The sequence below is a fragment of the Meriones unguiculatus genome, chromosome 10, assembly GCF_030254825.1.
Source record: "Meriones unguiculatus strain TT.TT164.6M chromosome 10, Bangor_MerUng_6.1, whole genome shotgun sequence".
NCBI lineage: Eukaryota > Metazoa > Chordata > Mammalia > Rodentia > Muridae > Meriones > Meriones unguiculatus.
The window spans coordinates 82,889,165-82,906,824 of NC_083358.1; the positions used below are offsets into that span (position 1 = coordinate 82,889,165).

Sequence of the window (17,660 nt, forward strand, 5' to 3'; positions counted from 1 at the left end):
ATTTCATTTTGTTGGTGCAAAGCATGAGTGGTGGCTCATGCCTGCCATCCCAGTATTTGGGAGGATCAGGTGAAATGGCTACTGTAAGTCTGAGGCCTGCTGTGCTATACAGAGGTTTCCAGGCCAGCCTGTGGGATGGTCTCTGAACAAAGACAAAGTAAGGAAGGAAAGAAGAAAGATAGAAAGAAGGAAGGAGGGAAGGAAGGAAGGAAATTGGAGGAAAGGAGGGGGAAGTGGGGGGAAAAAGGAGGACAAAATTATTTTCCCCCAGTCTAACTCATAGGTTGTTATCAGTATCAAATGAAAGGTAAACAAATGAGTTTTTAAACTGAAACTCTTGAACCAAACATGACAGTGAATTCTGGAGGTGGTGGCAAAAGGACTAGGAGTCAGAGCCAGGCTAGGCCTGCCCTGTGGATCCAGAGGCCAGCCTAAGGCTATATTGTATTCTTTTTTACTCTCCTCTCCAGGTGTAATCATAGTGTGCATGTTTTACTAAAGATGTGGAATTAAGCATCTATCATTATTTATTTTCTCTAATTTCAAAACTATTTAACCTGTAGGTCTAACTATTATAGCAACTTTACTACAGTTTGGATGTGTATGTACCTGTATGTGTAAATGGTGTGTTCCTATGTGTGTGCATGCTTGAGGAGCCTGGAGAAATATGTAAAGTATCCTGCTCTATCATTGTCTGCCTCATTCTCTCGAGACAAGGTCTCTCACTGAACCTGAAGAAGCGCTGGCTGGCTGGCCAGTGAACTCCTAGGATCCACCTGTCTCCCCAACCCCAACCTTTCTGCCTGTACTATATTAGGGCTGCCTGTAAGCATGCCTGGTCATGCCTATCTTTTTCACATGGTTCTAGAGTTTGTTTGTTTGTTTGTTTAATTGCTACTTTTATTTTTTTGACTTTATAATGTAAATACATAAATTCTTCCTTGCTGAAGTTATTTTTATAACATTGTGTTTGTTTCTCAGTTTCTCTCTTATCCTGGCTATCACAGAAATACTTGAGACTCTTGTTAAGTGTATTACTTGTTTATCAAGCTTTACAGAACAATCCTGAGCAGTTTTAATCTGTTCTTAACCCTTTATCCTCGTCTGACTCCCTCTTTGCCAAAATGCCCAAGTTACTTGCTTTTTAGTGCTTTCTCTGCTCCAGCTGTATCTTCCTTATGTTACCTGGACCCCTGGAGGGCAGGGGGTCCAGTCTATTTCTTTTCCCTGCTCGGTGATTAGCTGTAAGCTGCTGTATTGGCACATCAGGGGACAAGTGGGAAGCAGTGTTTACACAGCATTGAGACAGGAGATTCTCAGAATGAGGATTGCAGCCAGATATGGGGGTTACAGAAATCAGCACTTGAATCACAAAATAACATTATGCCTACACTCTCTCTCCTTTCCTCCCGCTAAACCCTCCCATAAACCCCTCCTTGCTCTCTTTGAAATTCATAGCCTCTTTTTTTATTGCCACTACCAACAAACATACACACATATGTACATAAATACGTAAATTCAGCTTGCATGGTCTGTATAATGTTACTTGTTTGCATGTTTTCAGGGTTGCCCATTGCCAGGGTTTTAAACTGAAGTCCTCGTTCATGTACAACAAGTGCTCTTACCCTCGGAGCCAGTTCCCCTTGTGCCGGGGCCAGCCGGGCAGAGTCGAACGGTTCTTGAGTTGGGTGTGAGGATTAAAATTAATAAAATAAACACACAGCACACAGGAAACTTTTTAAAGGTTCAGACTCGACAGCTTTTGCAAAAGGCAGACTGCTGCAGCAAGCAGCAAGTCTCAAGTGCTGCCTCATCCTCTGCCTCCAGCCTTCTGACCCCTTTATTCTTTGAGGAGTTACTTTAGCCAGTAAAACATCCCAGAACAATAGGTTAATTTGCACAAGGAGCCTGAGGAAGAGGTGTAACCCTCACAAGCTATCCCACCTGTTGTCACAAACAAAAGGAGATGGACTTGCAAGTTCTCCTCTGCCATTAGTAAAAGGCCTCCAAAAGCCATCTCTCCGCCGAGATTAAAATATCAAAGCAGGCCGCTGAGTCACGGCTCCCGACACCCTTGGCCAGATTTTTCTGCGAATAGCATCTTACTCTGTAGCCTATGCTTCACTGTGGAGTTTAGACTAGCCTTGAACTTGCAGTGGTTCTTTTGCCTCGGCCTCCCATGGTGGTAGGGATCACAGGCAAGCAACCCCATGCAGGGCTTACACAGTCTTCCAAAGTAACCAAGAGAGTCCAGAACTCATGAATTTTTTAGTTACACTACTTTTTAAGGAAATTTGCTTCATCTTCTTCTCAGGGACTTGTTTTGGTTTGGTTTTTGGGTTTTGGTTTGGTTTTTTTGTTTCATTTGGGGTGTTTGTTTGTTTTTTGCTTATTGTTGTTTGTTTGGGTTTTTGGATTTTTGAGACAGGGTTTTTCTGTGTAACCTTGGCTGTCCAGGAACTAGCGCTGTAGACCAGGCTGGCCTTGAACTCACACAGGCCTGCCTCTGCCTCCCAAGTGCTGGGATTAAAGGTGTCTGCCACCAACACCCAGCTGTTTGTCAGTTTTTTAATTTATGAAGCAAGCGGACTGTAATAGTAGACTCTACCTTGTACAGATGCTGTGTATATTTAAAACCCGAAAATATTCAAGAATAGCAAGAGTCTGGAATAGCAAGTGCTCCAAAATAGACAAAATATCAGTTCTAAGAAGGATAAGAACCTGAGAGGCCTGTGAGCTAGGTAGCACCCTTACTGCAAGAACATACTCCTGTGAGACCAGGGTTGGGGGTGAGAAACTTGCCTGTCTCCTTGAATTCACTCACCCACATAACACTTGCCTAAGGAGGTTTTTGAAAGGCTGTCTGTGGGTGGTGGAGTTTTTAAGAAGGAAAAGGCTCTAACAGTCAGACTCACCAGGAAGTGAGAGAGCAGGCAAAGGTGTCATAGGCCAGGCTTCCACTTCCTTTTGGTGGTTGACTTTGGATCTTGATCATAAGGAAACAGGAAGCGAAGATTAAAGGCACTGAATGGGAAGAGTGTCTTGATTCCCACTAAGTCAGGAGAGCCTACACAATTGGCGGAGTCTGGCTGGAGTCAAGGCTGCCTCAGCACAGAGATGAATGCAGTGGCATCTTGGCCTTGAGACACTAGCATAGAACTGCTCTTTATCTTGTCATGTGCTTCTGACCAACTGTCAGCTCAGTTTCAAAGACCTGACTGGGATAGGAGTTACACACGTCCTATGGAAAATTCTGGTTTCTTTATCCTTTTGATACAAGAGGCAAAACCAGAGAGGTTGTATGTCCCGTGGTAGCTAAGAAACAAAGCTTCTGTAGTTAAAAAAAAAAAAAAAAGTTTCACAGGACAATGTTTTTCATTGTTTAAGGACCAAAGCTTTCCATTTGTCCTAAATAATCCAGCTAATAAATAATTAATACTGTGCTCTAGGTGACATTTATTTATTTATTTATTTATTACACTTTATATTCACTTTGTAGCCTCACTGTATCCCCCTCCCTCATCTCCCCCTGTGTCCTTTCCTTAGTCCCCTGATAGGGGAGGACCTCCCCTATCTGACCCTACCCTATCAGGAGGACTACCCTCCTGTAGTCCGACCCACCCTCCCTCTTCTCCCCCTGTGTCCTTTCCTTAGTCCCCTGATAGGGGAGGACCTCCCCTATCTGACCCTACCCTATCAGGTCTCATCAGGGCTGGCTGCATCATCTTCCTCTGTGGCCTGGCAAGGCTACACCCTCCAGGAGGAGGTGATCAAAGAGCAAGCCACTAAGTTCATGTCAGAGACAGCTCCTGCTCCCCTTACTAGGGAACCCACTGGAAACTGAGCAGCCTATGGGTTTCCTCTGAGCAGGGAGTCTAGGTGTTCTCTTTGCATGGTCTTGGGTTGGAGTATTGAGCTCTGCAGACCCCCTGGCCCAGGTTTTCTGGCTCTGTTGGTCTCCTTGTGGAGTTCCTATCCCTTCCATGTCTTTCTATGTCTCTCTTCTTCTATAAGGTTCCCTGCACTCTGCCCAAAGTTTGGCTCTGAGTCTCACTATCTCTTTCAATATCCTGGAGGGTAGAGTCTTTTAGAGGTCCCCTATGGAAGGCTCCTGTTCTTTTCATTGTCTTCTTCTAATTCCGATGTTTATCCTGTTTGCCCTTTTGAGTGAAGTTTCAGCCTCTTCCTTAGGATCCTCCTTGTTGTTTAGCTTCTTTAGAACCATATATTTTCATATGTTTATCCTATATCATATGACTAATATCCATACCATATGTGTATATACCATATGTGTCTTTCTGCTTCTGAGTTACCTCACTCAGGATGATCTTTTCTGGTTCCCACCATTTGCCTGCAAATTTCATGATTTCCTTGTTCTTAATAGATGAGTAGTATTCCACTGTGTAAATGTACCACACTTTCTGTATCCATTCCTCCATTGAGGGACATCTGAGCTGCTTCCAGACTCTAGCTATTACAAATAAAGCTGCTATGAACATAGTTGATAAAATGCCCTTATTGAATGGTAGAGTATCTTTTGGGTAGAAAAATGTAAATAGACCCATATTTATCACCCTGAACATCAGTAAAGTCCAAGTTGTTCAAAGGCCTCAACATAAAACCAGACATACTAAATCTCTTAAAAGAAAAAGTGGAGAAGAGCCTTGACCACATTGGCACAGGAGACCACTTCCTCAACAGAACACCAACAACACAGGCTCTAAGATCAACAATCAATAAATGGGACCTCATGAAACTGAAAAGCTCTGTAAAGCAAAGAACACTGTTATCAGAACAAAACGACAACCTACAGACTGGGAAAAGATTTTCACCAACCCTATATCTGACAGAGGGCTAAGATCCAGAATATATAAAGAACTCAATAAGTTAAACACCAAAAAACCAAGTAATCCAATTAAAAAATGGGATATGGAGCTAAACAGAGAATTCTCAATAGAGGAATAGCGAATGGCAGAGAAATGCAGAAATATTCAGTGTTCTTAGTCATTGGGAAATGCAAATCAAAACGACCCTGAGATTCCACCTCACACCCATCAGAATGGCTAAGATAAAAAAATGAAGGGATGACCCATGCTGGAGAGGTTGTGGAGAAAGGGGAACCCCCTTCCATTGCTGGTGGGAACGCAACATTTTAAAACCACTTTGGTAATCAATCTGGCGCTCTCTCAGAAAATTAGAAATAGTGCTACCTCAAGATCCAGCTATTCCAGGTGGCTTTTAGTGCCTGACAAAACCATGTCATTTTATGTCAGTTAGTCATTTGATCCTCACAAGAACACTATGGGCTAATAATGATGAACAAGAGCTTCTTGGAGGTTAAATAACTTTTTACTGATGCTATAATTATTAAGTCTTAAGGCCAATTCATTTTTTTGGGAGGAATGTGGGGATGGGAAGGGTGGACACAGTCTCAAGAAGCCTGGGATAGTGCCAAACATGCCATTTAGACAAGGGAGACTTTGAACTCCTGATCTTCCTGTCTCCATCTTGCAAGTACTGGGACTACTATCATGTACCCTTGAATCTGGCAAAGAATAATTCTTTGCAAGTGGTGTGGTGTAGTTAGACACTGAACTCAAGCTGTTTAAATCGAAAGTTAATGCACTAACCATTCTTTTTACTATTTATATAGTCATTCAACAATTTATAGCACATTCAATTTCTATTATCCCTTCTGCCCACATATGTCTTGTCATGTGTGCATGTGCAAGCACAGAAACACGTGACACCATTTAATCAACACACTAAGAGTTAAAAGTTCTCATGTCTGTTTATTGATATTCCAGCCTGCCTCTTCTGCTTACATAATCTCAACCTAATTTCTGTATAGCTACCAGAGTGACATGAACATTTGATCATTTTCCTGGGCTTGCATTTCTGCTAAGAAGTGTCAGATAAATTCTAACCAGTTTTGCAACAATAAGAAGACTTCAAAACTGGGCATCTGGCATCTACTCAGCTTAATCTTCCAATGCTGTTTAGTTATCCATAGCAGTGGTTTTCAACCTGAGAGTCGTGACCCCTTTGTGGGTCAGACAACCCTTTCACAGAGGTCACCTAACACCATTGGAAAACACGGATATTTACAGTACCATTCATAACAGTAGCAAAATTACAGTTATGAAGTAGCAATGAAAATAATTTTGTGGCTGGGGGTCACCACAACACGGGGAATTGCATTAAAGGGTTGCAACATTAGGAAGGTTGAAAACCACTGCTCTAGACCGACAAAAGATGAAAATTCAAAACGCGGCATATTTCTGTTGAATGCGTATTTCTTGTGTAGCCTTCTAAAGTAAAAAAAAAAAAAAAATTATAATTCAAGCCTTCATTAACCTGAGCCATCCATACAATTCCTATTTGCGTACACTTAATATCCTGCTCATTCTGATTTTAATGAGCACCCCTGAAACTAACATTCACTTTTGATCAATGATAAACTGAATCAGCATATGCTTACCAAATATGTCAGCCTTCCACCATTCGTTTTGGAGCTTCGTTTCTTAGCAGTCCACATGTATTAACACTACAACTCAAGTTGTATTCTTTTTCTTTTTTTTTTTCTTTCTTTTTTTTTTTTGGCTCAGTTAAAGAAACACTGTGCTGTTTTCTCTATGTGTAGCCTTTAATACAGGACTTAATCCCTTCATGCCTCATCTGCAGAAAGGTTTAGCCGTTACTTAAGATGATATAGCTTTTCACATGTTGATGCTAGTAAAATGGCTAAGATTTCTACATCCCCATTTTATAGCCATGCCGCAGACACACATGCCACACGATTGTGAGGTTAGAAAAATAAGAATAAATTCATGTTTCCTTTAATGATTCCTAGGGGGTGGGGTAAGCGTGTCATGGCTGTGTGTAGACAACAGGGGTCCTTGTCTTCCACTTTGAGGAAGGGTCCCGCTGCTGTCTCTCTGCTGTCTGTACCAGGCTGGTTGGCTGTAAGCTTCTGGAGGTTCTTCTGTTTCTACTTCCCATCTTGGTGTAGGAGTGCTGGGATTAAAGGACACATGCTACCACAGCTTTTTTTAAGACAACCTTACTTATATCGCCCATACTGGCCTTGAGTTCATGAGCCCACAGCCTGAACCCCTTCCTTCTCTTGAAGGAAGAGTGTTGAAGATCTAGGTATGTATCATGATAGCTGGCTGTTGAATTTTTTATTTAATTGTTTCAGTTGAGATCTATATGTAAGAGAAGGAGTGATTTTTTTTTCCTTCATAGGTGAGAAAACTATATATTTTTTTAGTATTTTGAATTTGTATAGAATATGACCTGGCTAGAATTGTGTAAATGTTGGGATTATGCAAGAAAGGAGAAATGACTTGCAGGTTTGTTTTGGCAACTTGTTTTTTAGTATTCCTTTCTACAAAAATTTATTTCCAGGTTCTTAGCCCTATCGCTTTAGCATTTGTCCTTAAAAAGCAGCCATTGGATTCTGCTTACATCTCCTCTTCCCACCTTATTTGTGGCTCAATTTAAGGAACATTTAAGGAAATGTATGGGAAATGAAAGCAAACAAAAACAGGTGAAGCGCCCCGCCCCCTCCCAAAGCACCCGTGCTCCCTCAGTGGGTTGTTTTGGTGGGTTTGATGTTTGTTGTCAGGAGAACGCAATTTGGCGACACTGTAATGGTACCCCGGCCAGGGCAAGAGAAGGAAGGGGCCGACAAAGTGTCTTGCTTTCACTTGTTTATGCTCTGGGTTTTAATAAGTTCAATATTTGCACAGCTGAAAGAAAGGAAAGCACACTGAAAATAGATACCATGAAGATCTCCAGGAGTCGGCAAACCAGAAAAGCATAAATTGAAAAAGAGCTGCATAGGTTATAAATAAAAAGCATCTCAACCAAGACAAACCTAGTCCTGGGATTTGGGGATTCCAGAGGAAACCTCTAAGGAACATGTTGCTATAATTATTCTGAGCATTCTCAATTCTCTTTATCTATAGAGATGCTCAGAACAGATTAGGGAAACAGAGATTTGTCCGTGATATTCTAAAAAGGCAAAGCCTTTGATTTGGATTGGACAAAACCAATTCGTAATTCCATTTCTGTAACTTACAAGCATGACATCGTGGTGATTTTCTCAATTCCTCCAGACCTCAGGTCCATGTCTTTGAAACAATTCAGATATCGCAAACACAACCTCAGTAGTGCCTGTCATTGTGCCTCCCTCCATTCCCACTGCTCTTGGGCCTTTTCTGTAGTGAGAACTGTTTCAAATGCACCTCCCCTCCCTCGCTGATTTGTAGGGTGGGCACCATGGCACTGCTTCTTAGTACTTGATGGCCTCTTTATGGGAAGAACTCGGTTGCTCCGCCTTTTTCAGACCAGGAAAATGAAAACCGTGGAAGGTTCAGCAGATCAGTGAAGCGTCAAGAAAAGAGTAGGGCATTTGTCACGAACCAAAATACGTGTTTCATGAACAGCCTGCCTACGGAGGCGAGTCGTTCACACAGTGAACTGTGCAGTTTATTCCAAGGTCCAAGGCCTATTTATTTAACTTTGTCCTCGATAAACTGGTCATGGATTCTCCCCGTTCTTTCCCCGGCTACTTTTTAAGGCTTGATTTGCTGTTCGTCCCTTACAGGCAGCTGGACAACTTGCCATCCGAGTCATCCCTTAGTGGGGCTGCAGCCGCTGCCCTGTTTGGGTTCTCTGTGTGTGGAGATCCGAACCGGAGGCTCAGTAACCGTAACGTGATGTTTGCTCATCTACCAGTCAGCGCCCACATCCTGCGCCCTTCAAATCCTGCCCGAATCTATAATGTCCCACAGCCCAGCTAATACAGGCTGGAATCAGGACGAGGAGAAACACAGAATTTCAAAACAAGCTCTCAGTTAAGGACAATCTCAGCAGGCCTTGTTTATTTGGCCGATGCGCTCATGTTTACCCACCTCCCGCCCCCGCGAGGTGAATAAAGTTGCCTTTCATGGGTCTCAAGGCGTGCATTTTTGTTGGGTAGTAATGTTGTCAGAAGAGTTACCGCATTTAGTCTTTTCTGCTCTTCCAACAAATGGTAAAGTTGGAAATGTGGCTGTGGCCAGCCCAACGATGGAAACAGTTTGAACAGCGTGGGTGTTGAAGCCATGTGACATACCCAGCACAGGGCCTCCACTCACTGTCTTCCCAAGACAGCGTCTAGCCACCAGAATACCATCATTGTGCTCATCAAGTGAGACAGTCTCCTCTTTTGCCTTTAGCGTCCACCGGAAAATACTTCAGAGTTTAGAACCTGAGGGAAAAGAAAATGCTGCTCTGTTTGAACAGGTTTTTGGAGACTCTCCAAGGAAGACAGTACTTAGTGGGACAAAACGGTGTCTTGAATGTGAGGATACCCTTTTTCAGTTTTCAGTGTGTTGGGGTAGGGCAGGGGCAGGGCAAGTCCTGGAACACGGGCACGGATGCTTGTGGGTTATGGACCAAAGAGTAATCACAATGTGATGGGTTGGGGGTGGGGCACAATTTGGTCTAGTACCAGATATTCCTATAGATAAAATAGAAGTGTATTAGCTGTGACTCTGTTTGGAAATTAAGAGCCTTTCAGAATGGTTTATCTGATAACGCTACTTCTTAGCACTAAAATGCTATGAGAAGCTCTCTATGTGCACAGAAATGCACGCACAGCATAAACTGCCTTAAACCTACAGTGCCACAGATTTTCTTTTTGCTGTCTTCCTGAGCAAAAGTAACTCAGAAACCAAAATGCCAGTGAAACCACCACTGAGAAAACAAAATAGTCTGTAGTTTGTTTGAAAACTAAACAGAAACATTTAAGCTATTAATAACCTAAAATGTTTCTTAGATTTTTCAAAAATATCAATCTGAACCTTAAAACTGTATCTAACATAAAACTGTTGCAGAAAAATCATAACAAAGTTGATACTGTTTATCATTAAGGGCCTATAAATATTATGGTGGGATTATCTAACCCACTCCCAAGTCAATCCAGGACACAGGTGCCAGTTGTACTTTAGAATAAGCCTATTTTACCTGGGGCTGGGCAGATATTCCCACCTAAACGGTTTCTTTGTCTCCCAGCCCCCATCCCATGCCATCTACTTTAGTCATTTCTATCTGGGCTACTTCTCATCCATAATCCCAAACTATTTGCTTGTGCTTTCTATCCGGTCCACTTCTCTCCACATGGAAGCTCAGAGTTCCTCCTCCCAGCCCACATGGCTCTTTACCTATCCCATATGACGCTACTCCTTTTTTCTCCTTTGGTACCTGTATCCTCCCAGGACCCTCTGTTCTCCAAGCCCTTGAACCTTAGCTCCACCCCTCACTTCTGCCCTGCTCAGGTGTAAGCCTTATTCAGCCAATCAGGGAGGCAAGGTTACACAGAAATACTTGGGGTGCTTGAGTATCTGCTCATCAAAGACAGCAGGAAGACCTCAGTGAGCAACATAGTTAATCAAATACAAAGCCCCAGACCATGCTGTTACAACTCCTCTTTCTTGTCTAACTGAAGAACAGTTATGAAGCAAATATGAAAACTATCATGTAACAACTACATTTACAAAGCACCAGACCATACTTTTACATAAAACAGAAAAGATGGGTGAATAGGTAAACTGGGACTGCCTTAATGGAGCGGTATTTTTACTAAATAATACGATTGATTATTCTAAGTCCTTTCATATTATAGTAACAACAATAGTGAAACAGACATTTATCAAGCTTTCACTAAGTTTAAGGACTTTCTAAAGTTTTTATACAAATTACTCATGACTACATATAACATACCGTATTCATTTTACAGATAAGAAAGCTAGTTTAAAATTCCTGGCAGCTAATAAAGGAAATAAAGGAATAAAGGAAATTAAAGTATTTTGTTTGGGTTTTGATTTTCATTGTTTGAAACAGTGCCCAGGCTGGCCTGCAGACATCTTTGTAGCTGATGGCTTGAACTCGTCATCCTCAACTTCATGAACCTTGAGATTGCAAGTGTGTGGCCCCCTTCACCCAGCTACTTGAAGGGCCTTGACAGGGAATGCAAATCTGTTGTCTTTAACTAAATGGTCTCCTTTTTGAGCTGAGTTGATTGTTTCTGGGCAAATGTTTGCTTAGCAGCAATTCTGAGAGAGAAACTTCAATCTGCAGTGTTAAAATTTAATACTATGGCCAGACTCACAGTCTATCCCACTTTCCTTTGGTGTCCTAGCTCATCTCAGTTGGACATACACACTGTTAATTTAATTGATTTATTTGTGGTGCTGGGGATCAAATCCAGAACCTTACACAGGCAGGGTCGAGGGCAAGGTATGCCAGCCATGCCCCTGTTAAAAGCTGCAAGCATTCTCCCCTTCGGTTATGGGCTGGCTCTGTTGACAAGCTCATCACAGCCGCCTTTGTTCTTGAGGTTCCGTAGATATTGGCCATAATGTTCATTTTTTTTTAAAGATTTAATTTATTCTTCTCTCTCCCCCTCTCTCCTCCCTCTCAGCCTACTCTATGTGAGTAAAGTGTGTGTTTGCGCTCACACACACACATACACACACACTCATGTGCACATGTATGCATGACCATGCAGATACTTACAGAGGCCAGAAAATAGTGTCTGGTCCCCTGAAGCTGGAGTTACAGGCAGTTGTGAACACCATGTGGGTGACTGGGACTTGAACCCAGGTTCTCTGCAAGGCAACAAGTGTTCTTGACCACTGAGCCATATGGCCCCTATGGTTCATTTTTATTATGAATGAGCCATCATTTTGCCCTAATTAATATATCTCTTGTCGCATCCATTAACGTATGCATTAAAAATTACATCTTTAAAAAGTTTTAAAACCCGTTTAGGCTATGGTCACTTTCCAAAAGAAAGTGTTCAATAAAAATATTCTTCATGCCCAAATGAGTGAATATTTCATTCAACTATCTCAGAAGCCAGAAACACAATAGAGAGAATCTAATCTCTCCCTGTCCCTCCCTTTCGCCAGGAAGATATGAGTAGCTAAAGTATTTGGTGCTATATATAGTAAGTTGATGTCAGCTGGATGCCAGTCTCTTCAGAAAGGCTCAGTCCCCTGTTTGACAGGGCTAGGGACCATGCCATTCCAGGTTCAAGGATAAAACCCATCAGGCCCGAGTGCCACCATACTCCACCTCCAGCGTTCTCCTCCACAATTGGGACTCAGCCCTGCTGAAAAGTGCAGCCTGACAGCAAGGTGAGTATATTGTTTCCTAAAATGTTTTATTAGTCAGCTGTCCCCAGAGGTTCAGAGTTGTGTGACTCACAAATTACCATCCTTTGCTGGAGAGGGTGGCTCTTGATGCCGACTGAAAGTTACCACCAAAGAGGCTGGCTGAATCCAGCCTCTCCCTCACTCTTCCAGTTTGCTGGAAGTGATGTCCTCTGATGCTGGTGGGATGACAGCCAGGAGAAAAGCCCTGACAGACAAAAAGCAAACTGTAGGAAAGAGAGGGAAGAGCGAGGAGGCTGGTTCTTTCATTGTTCCTCAGTGCAAGGTGGTCAGTGTCCTGGAAGGCCGCGTTTGGGATGACACCGTCCTCTCTTCCCTGGGACATGTGCCGCTAATGGGAACTGTAGACATACGAGCAGTGTATGTTGGGCTATCAGTAAAAAGTAAGAGCAGATTCTTAATAAAGGAGATGCCCCCTCCCGGGAAGGATGATCATAATGAATTCTTCACACAGCCCCAGTAACGTCCCTTTATTTTCAACAGGGAACAAAAAGCCATGCTATCACACAGTGCCATGGTGAAGCAAAGGAAACAGCAAGCATCAGCCATCACAAAGGAAATCCATGGAAATGGTATCACTAAAACTGCGCCATAGTCTTAATGTATCGTGACATGAATATAGGTCCTTTCTGACATTAGTGTTAATATTCTATAGCTCACTTCCCTAAATACTTCCTGTCCCCCATAACAAACGTGAAGCTCTTGGTGGGTACTTCAGAAAAGCCTATGGTAATGGATCCTTTTGTAGTCACCCTTTCTCATTTGGGAGCTATTTTCAGACGAACAACTGCTGAAAAAGGAATGGAGCAAGTGGACAGCTGATGTGTGTTCTCTGCGCTTGCCTCTCACATGATCAGTGAACATGATGCTTATTACTGTATTTGCTTATAGATAACATTCACACAACCCCATCTTTTTTGTTCTATCTTATTTCTTTTACTTTGTGTTTCTTTAAAAATTCAGAATATGTTCTACCAGTCTTTTAAATTAAAAAAAAACAACAGATTGAGAAGGAATTCATATTCATTTTTTAACCCTGACACCAGTATTCATATTTAACAATTGATTTACTAATATGGATTGCATGTAAAACATTTTATTTATACTTTCTGAAAAAAGTAAGGTTCTTTTAATGTCAAAACAAGTTAATTTTTAAATATATGACAGATGTAAGATATTATTTCAATAATAAATATTTTTATTTATTGCTTTTATTGTTTTAAAATCTTAGTAAATAACTTTGAAGGAAATTATATTTTACTTGTTAAAAAGGAAATTCATTTTGTTCATAAATAAAGATTAGCATATTGGTAAAATTTGAATTTTTATACCCAGGTCCTTTTTAGGGTTGATCTAAGCCTTTCCAGACATATTTGTGGAATTTGCAGGGTGTCCCCTTATTTTTTGTTCGGCTAGTAGCAAATGGAGCTTTGCACCATGAAAATATTCACATCTAGAGGCATGAAACCTCGTGAGACATCTGGAAACTAGGATGAGGATAGTATTTCACATCATCTTTTCCATAAAGCAAGCTGAACTACCAATCAAAGTGTCTTACATACCGGCCACATACCACAGTCACGTTGAAAGGGTACAGCCCGGCTGTGATCTTCTTGCTGTCAAATCATTGTGCTGGCTTCTGCTTGCTTCTCAGGCTTTATCTTCATGCCAAATTTATTTAGAATAAAATGAGACTAATTCTGGCCTAGCTACCAGACTAAATCAATCCAAAGCTTCAAACCCCATTTTTTTTTTTAAAAAAAAAAAAAAGTTTGCATGCATCTTTGTGTGTCCTACTTTGGGTAATTTACTTTAAATTGTTGGTGTAGCTTTCCCAGTCAGTGTGGCAAAAATCAGGTAATAATTTAAGTTTGAGACTAAACTGTTTGTGATAAAACTAGGCCTTGGGTAAGTCACTTCCCAATTACATCATCATAATTCTCTTAGGCCATACCACCCTGAACACAAATGATCACATATAAACATAATCATAAGTAAGTAAATTCATTTAATATAATCTCACTCTACATCAAGTGTTAGATTCTACTCTCCATTTTCCCTGCCTATATCTTTGAGAGTAAATTTGTCTCCTTAATTTTTATAAACATAACCATTGAGAGCTTTATTTTTACAAAAATATAAGGAAAACATCAATGGGGAACACTGCAACCTCCCCACCAGGATGTCTTGGTGGCTTTCCCTCCAGCCCAGGTAGGAGGAGCCCAGACTCTGGCTTTGTGATGCTGGACATTCTAGATACTCTGGATAATCAGACTCATCTAAGATAAAACAGCTATGCTACGAAACAAGACAGATATTTAATTTCTTTCTCTCATTTCTGCTTGGACTTCAGAAAAACATTACTGGTGGGAATGAGCCTTTATATTTTAAAACATTCTGCAGCTGGAGAGCACCTGGATAGCTTATGATGACATATGATAAAGTTCTGATCTTAGTTTTAAGACTAAGTAGTCTCCTTGCACGTAAGAACGATGTTAAGTATTGTAACTCGTGGATTATTACTATCACACTCCAAAGCATGTAACCTGGAGGGAATACTGAATGAACCTGTTACAGCCAGGAGCCTTTCCTGAGGTGGACCTTCACTGCAGGAATGTAAGGCTGAGAGCACAGCTGGGGAGCCTTTGAGATAAGGATGGAAATACAAGAGGGAAAGTTTCACATCAGATCACTCTTATTATCAGAAGGGCAAACTTGTCTGAAATAACTAGTGAAAAATTCTATTCATATAGACTGCAGTGTCAACTGGACAGAATGAGTTTTTAAAATCCTGTTTCCATTTACTACACCTGTGTTCTTGCTTGTTATGAACCTATTGTAATTTGGTGTCACATTATACACCAGAAATGAATAGTACACACACACGCACACACACACACACGCACACACACACACACACACACACACACACACACAGAGAGAGAGAGAGAGAGAGAGAGAGAGAGAGTTAATAAATAAATGTTAAAGAAAAAAAGTATTTCCTGTTACCCAGGCTGACTACCCAGATTGACCTCAGCACCATAAAGCACTATAAAGCATCATCATAGTGGTACTAGAGGAACCACTGGGGAAGTAATCTTATGTTATTATTAACATTAACGTCTGTGCCTCCTGCAACAGCATGTCAGGCATGGTTGCAAGCATTTAAAAAGTGCTATGGTGCAAGATGGAAGAAATATTTTGCCATCATCTATACATGAATAGTACATAATAGTCCTGCCCCGCCCCCCCCACATCCTGTGCAATTTACCTTGAATCGGTACATGTTTCCAGCCTGAATTGTGATCCTTGCTCACTCAGTAACTCACCTCAAACTTGAAGAGGGCTGGGAATAGATAAGTGACAAAGGAAGAGATGGAACTACCAGAATGGATTAAGGATTAAGAAGCGCTTTAGAGTATGGTTGGAAGAGGAATTGGGAGTTAAAACAACCAACAAGATGAACCGAGAATGTGATGTTCCTTATCTGTAAACGCAGGCATCACTAAGAGCTACATAATGGGAAAGGGGACTGTGGCGTGTCACAGGGCCGCCAGCTCTTCCTCCTGTACTGTGGAGGGCCTTACTGCCTTAGGCTTGTTGGATTCTTGTCTTTCTCTTTATAACTTATGAACAGCTTTCATTGGCACGCTGAAGAGAACCAGGCAGGTTATTTTTGTAATTTCAGGGAAAGAGTTTAGCTTTGTGGTCTGATGCTGAATGGAAAGCCGTGTGGAGTTGGCTTTACTGGTAGGCTGAATCCTGAAATTCCATGTTTCCATGTGTTGAGCTACCTGAAGGCAGGAATGGCTGAGTCTGCTTCTCCATGTTGGCAGAAATTGCAAGGGTTCTTTGAAGAAGTATGGAGCACAGGACTAGAGTTTCAGATGAAGGATTATGTGAGGACCAATTTTTGCTTTTCCTGTCAGCCAAAATTTCAATATCAGGATGATAACACCAGAAAGGTCTAAAAATTGGGGTCAGCAAGAACAATTCAGTATATATAGGTTCCTGATATTTCTCTAACTTTTTTTTTATATTGGTACTAACATAATCTCAAGAAAAAAATAAAGTGTGTTTTAATTTGAAAAATAGTGTGTTGTCACCCACTGAGGATTCAAAGTTTTCTAAGCCCTTAACCTTCCTAAGGTCTTTCAGAGAACTGTGCTGAATACCGTTTCACACTAATCACCATCCTGGGTTTCTACTGTGCCTTTTTCAATGTGATGGGCTTTTTTTTGGACACTACAGGCAGCATTAGATGATTCAGTTGTGCAAGTCACAACACTGATAATATAATTTCCTAAATATTTACAGATATTCAAGGTAATCACATATTAATGCAAAGCTTTGTAAGTAGTATTAAAACTTAAACTGAAAGCCATTGGTAGTGGCGCACACCTTTGATCCCAGCACTGGGGAGGCTACCTCACAGGGAGAGGTGAATCTCTGTGAGTTCAAAGCCAACCTGGTCTATCTACTAAGTTCAAGGCTAGCCAGAGCTAGACAGTAGGACCCTGTCTCAAAAGCAAACAAACAAACAAAAAAATGTAAACAACAAAATGACCTTAAATTGATAGAAGGATCTATGAAATAAGAACACAAAGCCACTCATATGGATTTCAAACTCATCTTCATTTAGAAAAAATTATCAGCAAAGTCTTATTAATTGGAATTTTTCAAGCATTATTCAAGGTCACAGGCTGGACTATAGTGTTTAATGTGATATATGGCTGGCAGTGTATAAAACATAGATGTTTATGAACTTCTACTTGTAGAGGAAGTCCTTTGCAAGTGCACAGAAGTGTCTCTCTGTATCAGTAAGACTGCCCTAAGTAAATCAACTTCAGCAAGCTCCTCTCCCATGGTTCATCCATTAATCTATTAAGACTGCATATGCCTGATGATCATGAGGAAGCACTTTTCAAAGTTCTTCGGTCTAACTACAATTGTTTATAGGTGGATTAGATTCTTGGATCTGACTGCAGCTCTCTATCACCATAAATGACAGCGGCAGGAAAGAATGCCTAGCAATCTTATTTTCAATGGATGAGCTAATGCCTCAAAGACAACCGTCTAAGTCCTGAGGGTGAGAGTGCATATCAGTTATCAGGCACTGAGATGAAACGACACTATTAAGACCCCATGTTGGGGTTACACTAAAGGGGGGGAGGCAGCTGAATCTGGGATCTGTGCCTATTGGTAGCCAGCATCCTCCACCGAAAGTTTGGAGTTATGAGGGTGACCGTTCATTGAGATCGCAGTCGCGGATGGTCCGGAAACTTTTGCTTCTGTCACATCATAAATCTCAAAGGGGAAGGGAAACAACCTTGAGAATTAAGTTTGTCTTTTGTTGCTTGTTTATGTAAAAGATGTTGTCTTATTACACTCCTGACCTTGATGGATGTGAGGCTGTGGTTGGTAGTTGGCCAT

General features: G+C 41.4%; 1 protein-coding gene across 1 annotated transcript in view; it reads left to right on the forward strand.

Annotated features, from left to right (window-relative positions):
- Window positions 1-12,025: 12,025 nt before the first annotated feature.
- The window catches only part of Myoz2 (myozenin 2), a 29,838-nt gene continuing 24,203 nt past the window's right edge, over window positions 12,026-17,660 (forward strand). Inside the window, exons 1-2 of the mRNA XM_021661075.1 lie at window positions 12,026-12,191; window positions 12,711-12,799. Of these exons, the coding sequence (XP_021516750.1) occupies window positions 12,724-12,799 (76 nt within the window). The 5' untranslated portion in view covers window positions 12,026-12,191; window positions 12,711-12,723. The remainder of the gene's footprint in view (window positions 12,192-12,710; window positions 12,800-17,660) is intronic.